The sequence below is a fragment of the Mesoplodon bidens genome (genome assembly GCF_964165515.1).
Source record: "Mesoplodon bidens genome assembly, contig: HAP1_SCAFFOLD_1396, whole genome shotgun sequence".
NCBI lineage: Eukaryota > Metazoa > Chordata > Mammalia > Artiodactyla > Ziphiidae > Mesoplodon > Mesoplodon bidens.
This window is the reverse complement of record NW_027672595.1, coordinates 15,057-26,399: the sequence shown is the minus strand read 5'-3', so window position 1 is coordinate 26,399 and position 11,343 is coordinate 15,057. Positions and strand designations below refer to the sequence as shown.

At 41.5% G+C, this 11,343-nt stretch overlaps 1 protein-coding gene across 1 annotated transcript; it reads left to right on the top strand.

Moving 5' to 3' along the window:
- The first annotated feature begins 2,440 nt into the window (after positions 1-2,440).
- On the top strand, positions 2,441-5,809 carry LOC308609940 (UDP-N-acetylglucosamine--peptide N-acetylglucosaminyltransferase 110 kDa subunit-like). The gene has a single exon (XM_081259212.1). The coding sequence runs from the start codon at positions 2,640-2,642 to the stop codon at positions 5,778-5,780; it is 3,141 nt and encodes a 1,046-aa protein (XP_081115338.1). The 5' UTR covers positions 2,441-2,639; the 3' UTR covers positions 5,781-5,809.
- The last annotated feature ends 5,534 nt before the right edge of the window (positions 5,810-11,343 follow it).

Sequence of the window (11,343 nt, the reverse complement as noted above, 5' to 3'; positions counted from 1 at the left end):
AATAAAATATAATATTAATTCTGATGATTTTAAAGTCTTTTCTTGATAAAGACTTTTCCTGATAAAGATACACAATATCTTATATAAATATTTTTGTATTATCTGTTCCTTTCTTAGAATTTTAGTCAAATGATTCTATCTCTTGGTATGTCTAGAACTTTTTGATTGAATGCTGACTATTTTATTTGGCTTTTAAAATTTTTCTCCGTGGAAATGTTGTTTTGCTTCCAAATATTTTACTCTACCTGGAAGTAGCAAATCTTCAAATTACAATTTTTTAAATGCTTTCAAATATCAATACTATAGGTGTCACAAAATCTAGAAAAATGACATTTGAAAATTCACTACTGCCAGATGTGTCTCTATAAAACTTTTTCCCCACTCTTGTAGCTATATATTCTTTAACTGCCTCCTCATATGACAGTTTATGTGTTTTAGAAATAAAATTTTCAGAAATAAACTTTGTAGTTTATAGACATAGATTTCTTTTAACATGGTTGATTAGAGTTTGCTTTTAGTTATTAATAGTTTAGAAAAGTTTATTTCAGCGTCACAATTTATTATTGATAATGTCACATTAATTTTCATTGTTAACTTTGAGAAAACCTCTATGGATTACTTCCTCATAACTATTTACTATTATAAATGAATTACTGATTTCACTACTGCTATAGGATTGTGCATTACAGGAATTCTGATAAAATACTCATTCACACCATTCCATTACACACATTATTGATGGGCTATATTCTTTTATTTATTTATTTATTTATTTATTTTTGACTGTGTTGTGTCTTCGTTGCTGTGCGCAGGCTTTCTCTAGTTGCAGCGACTGGGGGATACTCTTTGTTGCGGTGTGCAGGCTTCTTATTGCAGTGGCTTCTCTTGTTGCAGAGCACGGGCTCTAGGCACGCAAGCTTCAGTAGTTGTGGCTCGCAGGCTCAGTAGTTGTGGCTCACGGGCTCTAGAGCACAGGCTCCATAGTTGTGGCACACGGTCTTAGTTGCTCCGCGGCATGTGGGATCTTCCCGGACCAGGGCTCGAACCCGTGTCCCCTGCATTGGCAGGTGGCTTCCTAACCACTGTGCCATCAGGGAAGCCCCTGGAGTTTATTGTTTTTTTGTTTTTTTGTGTTTGCGGTATGCTGGCCTCTCACTGTTGTGGCCTCTCCCCGTTGCGGGGCACAGTCTCCGGACATGCAGGATCAGTGGCCATGGCTCACGGGCCTAGCCGCTACACGGCATTTGGGATCTTCCGGACTGGGGCACGAACCCGTGTCCCCTGCATCGGCAGGCAGACTCTCAACCACTGCACCACCAGGGAAGCCCTGGAGTATATTCTTGACAGAAGGAAATGTCCGTTTTGACTAAGCATTGAAGAAAACTGAATCTTTGACTTATCTTTCACATGCCTGATGATTGAAATAATTTTCCACAGAATAACTTCTGGTTTTATACTTTTCAGTTCTTTTTTTCTTCTTCAAATGCACATGCTTTGAGAGCTGTGAAGTGCAAGACATGGCTATATTGTAAGGTGGTTTTTGTCCTTACATTTCTGTGTCTTGTGCTAGTTAAGTCAGTAGAGTAGTCAGTAAGAGTACTGGAAGTTATTCCTGTAATGGGATATTATATAGTCAATTACATATGGTGGTGTCTGAAAATCACATAATAGCCTCACTTAAAACATCTCCTTAGCCAGGTTTCAAAAAGGCCTGTGACCAATCCAATATGATCCAACATAGCGGACTATGATAGAAGGAAAATTGGCAAAGAAATAGACGCTGGTCTTACCTGATGGAAGTTAAAATATCTCACTTTTGACAATTTTGCAAAAACCTATAATTACATGAACTAATTTCTAGGGTTCTTCGTAGGACCTAAAAAGGAACCCATAGAGTTGTGGAACAACAATAGAAGCTACTGTGATGAGAAGCCCCGGCACCACAACAAAGAGTAGCCCCCGCTCACCTCAACTAGAGAAAGCCTGCACGCAGCACTGAAGACCCAATGCAGCCAAAATAAAAATAAATAAATAAAAATAAATAAATTTATCTTTTAAAAAGTAACACTCAGGTTTGAGTCATGAGAAATTTGATGAGGAGAAATTAGCTGATGTTTTCAGAACTTTTAAAATATCAAACTCAGTCTCTAAGATTTTAGCATCATATACAACATCGGTTACTTATTAGTGGTTTGGGAAGGCCAATTTAAAATTTTCTCATCTTACTGTATTGAAATTCATGGCCCTAATGTTTTCCACGTTGACTATATGAATGATGAAGAAAAGTCAATCATGTATCTCATTTCCAACTGGACAGAAAACAATATTTTAAAAAGTGTTTGGACTACTGACTTTTGATTTCTTGTAAGGCAAATGGATAGGTAATTTTTATTCCCTGATTAGCAGAAAAATGGTGGAAGAGGGCAGGGTTAAGAATTAAGATTTCAAGAGCATGAGAGGTAGATGGCCAACCAGAGTTCCTAAGGTTCGGTGCCTGTAACCGTTGCCGCCGCTTAAGCCTGCCAAAGCAGTGGTACGGCTGCTGCGCTCGTGTTTGCTACCTCTAGAAACATTCTTGCCAGTAGTGGCGGCAGCGGGACTCAATTACCCCCTTTTTTCACTCTCTCCAGAAGCTCCAGATGGCGTCTTCCGTGGGCAACGTGGCCGACAGCACAGAACCAACGAAATGTATGCTTTCCTTCCAAGGGTTAGCTGAGTTGGCACATCGAGAATATCAGGCAGGAGATTTTGAGACAGCTGAGAGACACTGCATGCAGCTCTGGAGACAAGAGCCAGGCAATACTGGTGTACTTTTATTACTTTCATCTATACACTTCCAGTGTCGAAGGCTGGACAGATCTGCCCACTTTAGTACTCTGGCAATTAAACAGAACCCTCTTCTGGCAGAAGCCTATTCGAATTTGGGGAATGTGTACAAGGAAAGAGGGCAGTTGCAGGAAGCAACTGAGCATTACCGGCATGCATTGCGTCTCAAACCAGATTTCATCGATGGTTATATTAACCTGGCAGCCGCATTGGTAGCAGCAGGCGACATGGAAGGGGCAGTACAAGCTTACATCTCTGCTCTTCAGTACAATCCTTATTTGTACTGTGTTCGCAGTGACCTGGGGAACCTGCTCAAAGCCCTGGGTGGCTTAGAAGAAGCCAAGGCATGTTATTTGAAAGCAATTGAGACGCAACCGAACTTTGCAGTAGCTTGGAGTAATCTTGGCTGTGTTTTCAATGCACAAGGGGAGATTTGGCTTGCAATTCATCACTTTGAAAAGGCTGTCACCCTTGACCCCAATTTTCTGGATGCTTATATCAATTTAGGAAATGTCTTCAATGAGGCACGGATTTTTGACAGAGCTGTGGCAGCTTACCTTTGTGCCCTAAGCTTGAGTCCAAATCATGCAGTGGTACATGGCAACCTGGCTTGTGTATACTATGAGCAAGGCCTGATGGATCTGGCAATAGACACCTACAGGCGAGCTATTGAATTGCAACCACATTTCCCTGATGCTTACTGCAACCTAGGAAACGCTCTCAAAGAGAAGGGCAGTGTTGCTGAAGCAGAAGATTGTTATCATACAGCTCTCCGGCTGTGTCCCACCCATGCAGACTCTCTGAATAACCTAGCCAATATCAAAGGAGAACAGGGAAACAGTGAAGAGGCAGTTCGCTTGTATCGTAAAGCATTAGAGCTCTGCCCAGACTTTGCTGATGCCCATTCAAATTTAGCAAGTGTATTGAAGCAGCAGGGAAAACTGCACGAAGCTCTGATGCATTATAAGGAGGCTATTCGAATCAGTCCTACCTTTGCTGATGCCTACTGCAATATGGGAAACACCCTACGGGAGATGCAGGATGTTCAGGGAGCCTTGCAGTGTTATACTCGTGCCGTTCAGATCAGCCCTGCATTTGCGGATGCCCACAGCAATCTGGCTTCCATTCACCACGATTCAGGGAATATTCCAGAAGCAATTGCTTCTTATCGCACTGTTCTGAAGCTTCAACCTGACTTTCCTGACGCTTATTGTAATTTGGCTCATTGCCTGCAGGTTGTCTGTGATTGGACAGACTATGATGAGCGAATGAAGAAGTTGGTCAGCATTGTGGCTGACCAGTTGGAGAGGAATAGGTTGCCTTCTGTGCAGCCTCATCATAGTATGCTCTATCCTCTTTCTCATGGCTTCAGGAAGGCTATTGCTGAGAGGCATGGGAACCTCTGCTTGGCTAATATAAGTGTCCTTCATAAACCACCGTATGAACATCCAAAAGACCTGAAGCTCAGTGATGGTCGACTGCGTGTAGGATACGTGAGTTCTGACTTTGGGAATCATCCTACTTCTCATCTTATGCAGTCTATTCCAGGCATGCACAATCCTGATAAATTTGAGATATTCTGTTATGGCCTGAGCCCACATGATGGCACAAACTTCCGAGCGAAGGTGATGGCAGAAGCCAATCATTTCATTGATCTTTCTCAGATTCCATGCAATGGGAAAGCAGCTGATCACATCCATCAAGATGGTATACACATCCTCGTAAATCTGAATGGTTATACCAGGGGTGCTCGAAATGAACTCTTTGCTCTCAGGCCAGCTCCTATTCAGGCAATGTGGCTGGGGTACCCTGGGACTAGTGGCGCGCTTTTCATGGATTATATCATCACTGATCAGGAAACTTCACCTGCTGAAGTTGCTGAGCAGTATTCTGAGAAACTGGCTTATATGCCCCATACTTTCTTTATTGGTGATCATGCTAATATGTTTCCTCACCTGAAGAAAAAAGCCGTCATCGATTTTAAGTCCAATGGGCACATTTATGACAATCGGATTGTGCTGAATGGCATCGACCTCCAAGCATTTCTTGATAGTCTATCAGATGTGCAAATAGTCAAGATGAAATGTCCTGATGGAGAAGACAACGCAGACAGCAGTAATACAACTCTTAATATGCCTGTCATTCCTATGAATACTGTTGCAGAAGCAGTTATTGAAATGATTAACAGAGGACAAATTCAGATTACAATTAATGGATTCAGTATTAGCAATGGACTGGCAACTACCCTGATCAACAATAAGGCTGCCACTGGAGAGGAGGTTCCCCGTACCATTACTGTAACCACACGTTCTCAGTACGGGTTACCGGAAGATGCCATTGTGTACTGTAACTTTAATCAGTTATACAAAATTGACCCATCTACTTTGAAGATGTGGGCAAATATTCTGAAGCGTGTTCCCGATAGTGTACTGTGGCTGTTGCGTTTTCCAGCAGCAGGAGAAGCTAATATTCAACAGTACGCACAAAATATGGGCCTTCCCCCGAACCGTATCATTTTTTCCCCTGTTGCTCCTAAAGAGGAACATGTTCGGAGAGGCCAGCTGGCTGATGTCTGCTTGGACACTCCACTCTGTAATGGACACACCACAGGGATGGACGTCCTTTGGGCAGGGACCCCCATGGTGACTCTGCCAGGAGAGACTCTTGCTTCCCGAGTTGCAGCTTCCCAGCTCACTTGTTTAGGCTGTCTTGAGCTGATTGCTAAAAATAGACAAGAATATGAAGAGATAGCTGTGAAACTGGGAACTGATGTAGAATACCTGAAGAAAATTCGTGGCAAAGTCTGGAAGCAGAGAACATCTAGCCCTCTGTTCAACACCAGACAATACACGATGGAACTAGAGCGGCTCTATCTACAGATGTGGGAGCATTATGCAGCTGGCAACAAACCTGATGACATGATTAAGCCTGTTGAAGTCACTGAGTCGGCCTAAATAATGACTGTGTGCCCAGGAGAATTACCCCTGTAGCTGAGCCTCAACCTTCTGGGGGAAGGGGAACTACTTTTTCAATATCATGTTGCAGATGGGTGACACACAATGATAAGAAATAGCACAGCCAGACTTGCTTCCTGCATGATCATGACAGGGAGAGACACAAGAGATGGGAAACTGCTGTTCCACAAGGAGATTCCATCGAATTTTGCCGCAGCCAGGTGTCTGGAAGGTCTGGAAGGTAAGTCTGGAAGGTCTGATCTCCCTTGGTCTTCCAGGGGATGGATGGTTAGTGTGGAAGGGAGATAGAGATTGCCCAGCCATTTTGTGATTATCATGGATGGATTGAGTCTTCTGAATTAATGTTTTTCTTTCTATTTTGGGTATTGGAGCTTTTAAAAATGTTTGGTTTCAGGTATTTTTATTCATGTGAAGTGTATATGATTCTCTTGAGATAAGGTGTTAAGCTGAAATATTCCTTGTTTTAGTTTCTGAACTCTACAGATAAATGGGGACTTTGCTGGTGTAGTCTTTTTCTAGGTTTTATAAACCATTTGAGCCTGTATCAGTCATTTTAGTGTCTGACATAACGTTTGGAACTCTCAGTGCTTTGTTGGTTTGTAGATGATGGCTTCAATCCTTTTTCTGGTCCGTTTCCTTCTTCCCTTCCCCCCACTTTAAAAATTCTCCTGTAACTTGGCTAACAAAAAACCAAGTCTGATTCAAAACCTCCCAGAGTGTTTCTCTTAAACACATCATCTGGTGCCAAATGAAGACTCTTAGGAGTGCTTATTAATTATGAAGGGCACAGTTGTGGTACTGTCACTGATGATAATAATAATGGATTTTTGGCCTAGAGTTTTGTCCTATTTCACCAGTGTTTTACTGTTGACTGCCCCTCTATGCTGCTTCCAAAAGTGATAGTGTGTGATAAGATGTTTACTTTCATTTCTAAAGTTTGTTTTTTTTTAGGTGAGTCCTGTTCTTCCTTTTTCTTTCAGCAGAAATGAAATTCCAGGTAAGTATAAGTATTCAAATATTTGATCAGTAATTCACAGTTATCTCCAGTACATTAAATAACTTTCATCAAAAAACATGTTATAGGTAAAAAGTTCTGAAGGACCAGCTATGTATATGATAATTATGTTTCAGGCCTTCTAGGGTATTATATATAATAACTTGTCTTCTGGTCGTGGTCTTGAAGTCTTTATGGATTCAGCCTCAGTAGTAGCGAACTGCACTGCTACTTGGTTTGGAGTACAAATTAGACTTTAACCCTCCTGGAGGTTGAGTTTTTGGTATTGAAAACCATAGGAATGAAATTATTGTATTTCAACAAAGGATCGAGGGCTTGAGGCTTAAACAAGCCAACATATGTGTGGGAAGCAGTCAGCCTTGAGAGCACCTTCGGACATGCCAGGCATGCCGCTGCTGCTCGAAGGGACTGTCCCTACTTGTTCCCCTCCTTGTTCCATTCCATGGGAGATAAATCACCAGGGCCCAGAAATCAGAAAGAAAGTAAAATGAGACAAGCAAAGCTGTCTCCTCCCTGCACATGCAGGTTATTTTGGATGATTCTGGGCTTATGGGTTTTCTCCCAGGGAAGTTAACCTTGAGCCGAGACAGTCATTAGATAATGTAAACCACCGTCTGGCAACCTTCCCTTTTCTAGTCTATATAATCTGCACCTGTAGCATAATAAAACTTACCTTGCAACCATCAGTTGTCTTGGTCCTTTTGACCCCATTCGTCGGTGCTACTTCAGTTCCTTACCCCATCCCTTCTGACCCTGGGCGGTGAAATCCTCTTTCTGAGGCTGGTCCATGGCAAGTGGTGCCCGAACAGGGACCTGAAGCATGAAGGCAATTAAAAGGAAAAGAAAGTGCAGGTAAGAGAACCCTTATGCAAAATATGTGTGGCCACGAGTAAAAGTGAAACTAATAGAGGCATAAGGCAACAGTCAGAAGTAAAATAAGATGGGGCAAAAGGGCTCAAAGGAGCGTGAATTATTTGCTCAGGTTTTACTTTTGATGCTTATAGCTCGGGGTAATAAAGTTTCTACCTCACAGTTGACTGAATTTTTGCAGCATATCCATGATGTATCTCCCTGGTGTCCTGATGGCGGCTCTGTGACAGAAATCTGGCAGAAAGTTGGAGAAGATTTAAAAAATTATTATGAGTCTCGAGGGCCTACTCATACTGCTGTTGTTACATTTAGTTTGTGGAATCTGATAAAAATATGTTTAGGTTCTTCTCATGATAGTGTTGATTTGAATGTAAAGTCAGAAAAACATAAGCCTCTGACAGAAGACAAGACTGTATTATCAGCTACTGTGTCGCCACTTCCTAAACCGAAAGAGCTAATTAATTTAAATATTTCAGATGAAGAGGAACATTTTGACTTAACCGATGAGGCTTTTAAACATAAAAGAGAGAGAAAAAAAAACATAAAAGAGAGAATCATCCTGAGGATGATTTTCTAATGGCTATGACAGATAAGTCAGTGAAAAAGCTGCAAATTAGTAAGGACTGTCTTCCTCAAAAATCTACATCTGTAAAAATGCTCAGTCTCTTGCAACGTGCTGTATAAGCAGCAATAAAACGAGGAGAAGATCCTATTTTCTGTTGTCCTGTCATAGAAAGACCTGATCCTAATCATCCTCAACAGGCTATTAGGGAGCATCAGGCTCTTCCTTTTAAAGTTTTGAAAGATTTAAAATCTGCTTGTGCTCAATATGGGCCCACTGCTCCTTTTACTACTGCTATGGTTGACACTATTGCAGGAGAAGCTCTTTCCCCCGCTGATTAGAAGTCTATTGCACGAGCTTGTTTAAATGGTGGAGATTATTTAATATGGAAGTTTGATTTTTATGAATGGGCTGCTGAACAAGCAGAAAAGAATGCTACCCATGATATTCCAGTGGATTATCATATGCTGATTGGGGAAGGACCATATATTTCTTTACAAGATCAACTAACTTATACCTTTGTTGCTTATCCTCAAATAAATCATTTGGCATTACAAGCCTGGAGGAAATTACCTTCTACACACAAAACTGAGGATCTTTCAAAAATGAGACAGGGACCTGATGAACCATATGCTGATTTTGTAGATAGATTGTTACAGGCGGTGGGGAGACTCATTGTGGATGGACTCACTGGTACAATTGTAGTTAAGCAACTTGCTTTTGAAAACGCTAATAATGCAGGTCAGGCTGCGATTCGACCTTGGAGAAAACGGGGAACACTGGAGGATTATATTCGCCTTTGTGCAGACATTGGGCCTGCTTATATACAGGGTGCTGCTATGGCTGCAGCATTAACTAAAGTGGGGTTTCAAAACAATCAAAAGAGAACAAAGACTAGTTTTCAATGTGGAAAGGCAGGTCATTTTGCTGGAGAATGTGGATTTTTTCATTGTAACCCTGCTCCTTCCTTCCCTACTCAAAAACCTCCAGATGGTCAGAAAATCCCTGGTTTATGCCCTAAATGCAACAGGGGAAAACGTTGGGCACGAGATTGTCGCTCAGTGGCCCACAGGGATGGGACACCACTGTCGCGAAACTCCTCCCGGGGCCTTCCCCGGCCCCAACAAATAATAGGGGCAACGTCTGCGTATCCTCCTCAAACTATCAATCAGACATTAACCAAAAACAAAAACATACAATATCTTCGCTCTCCAGAGCAACAGCAGGAAGCACAGGACTGGACCTCAGTACCTCCGCCCGATATGTATTAACTCCTGCAATGGGTCCTCAGGCCCTCTCTATAGGCATCTATGGACCTTTACCCAAGGGTTTGATTGGACTGTTATTGGGAAGAAGTAGTGTCGCCATGAAGGGTTTAACTATTATGCCAGGTCTCATAGACTCTGAGTACGAAGGAGAAATAAACATCATGGCACAAACTATTAAAAATATAATAACGATTTCTCCTGGTGATAAAATTCCACAGTTGCTACTTTTGCCCTTTGTACCTCATGGACAAATTTTACAACATCAAAAGAGAGAAACAAAGGCTTTTGGATCATCTAGTGCTGCCTACTGGATTCAGAAGATAGGGAAAGAACGTCCAGAAATGAAATGAACCATGAATGGAAAGGTTTTTTCAGGTTTGTTAGACACTGGAGCTGATGTCTCTGTTATGACGCAGATGCACTGGCCTAAACATTGGCCCGTTAGTCCTATTATTACAGAACTTCAAGGAATAGGACAGAGTTCTTCTCCTATGCCAAGTAGTCAGTTATTATTATGGCAAGATAGTGAGGGCCATTCAGGATACTTCCAGCCTTATGTTTTGCCTGGGCTGCCTTTAAACCTCTTGGGCCAAGATATATGAAAAGAAATGGGAGTATTACTTTATAGTCCAAATTCTCACGTCTCTAATATGGTGTTGGATCAAGGATTTCTTCCCACAAAAGGGCTGGGAACAAATCAAAAAGGAACTGTCTATCCTATTGATGTGAAAATAAAAAGTGATAGACAAGGTTTGGGTTTTTCTTAGGGGCCTTGGATTCTCCTCCACTCACTGCTGGTCCAATTACTTGGCTGAGTGATGACCCTGTATGGGTGGACCAATGGCCCCTCACAAAGGAGAAATTAGAAGCTGCAGAACAGTTAGTACTGGAACAATTCGGGCATTTAGAAATTTCCAATACTCCTTGGAGTACTCCTATTTTTATTATCAAGAAAAAGTCTGGAAAATAGAGGTTATTACAGGGTCTAAGAGCTGTTAATAAAACTATGCTAATAATGGGAGCTCTTCAACTAGGCCTACCCTCTCCAACAGCCATACCACACAGTTATCATCTTTTAGTTATAGATTTAAAGATTGTTTTTTCACTATTCCTTTGTTTCCTGAAGATAGAAAACATTTTGCTTTTAGCTTGCCTTCCTTAAATTTTAAGGAACCCATGAGGAGATGTCAATGGAAAGTATTGCCTCAGGGCATGGCAAATAGTCCTACATTATGCCAAATATATGTGGCTCAGGCCTTAACTCCTGTGAGAAAAAGGTTTCCAACGTTATATCTCATACATTATATGGATGATATACTTTTAGCCACTGACAATATTTCTTTTTTTTTTTTTCCAGTTTGGATTCCTTTTATATCTTTCTCTTCTCTGATAGTTTTTTTTTTAAACATTTTTATTGGAGTATAATTGCTTTACAATGGTGTGTTAGTCTCTGCTTTATAACAAAGTGAATCAGTTATACATATACATATATACCCATATCTCTTCCCTTTTGCATCTCCCTCCCTGCCACCCTCCCTATCCCGCCCCTCTAGGTGGTCACAAAGCACAGAGATGATCTCCCTGTGCTATGAGGCTGCTTCCCACTAGCTATCTATTTTACGTTTGGTAGTGTATATATGTCCATGCCACTCTCTCTCTTTGTCCCAGCTTACCCTTCCCCCTCCCTGTATCCTCAAGTCCATTCTCTAGTAGGTCTGCATCTTTATTCCCATCTTGCCCCTAGGTTCTTCATGACCATTTTTTTTCTTAGATTCCATATATATGTGTTAGCATAAGGTATTTGTTTTTCTCTTTTTGACTTACTTC

What these genes read in the sequence shown, in the direction of transcription:
- LOC308609940 (XM_081259212.1), top strand. Translation starts at nt 2,640, where the DNA reads ATGGCGTCTTCCGTGGGCAACGTGGCCGACAGCACAGAACCAACGAAA.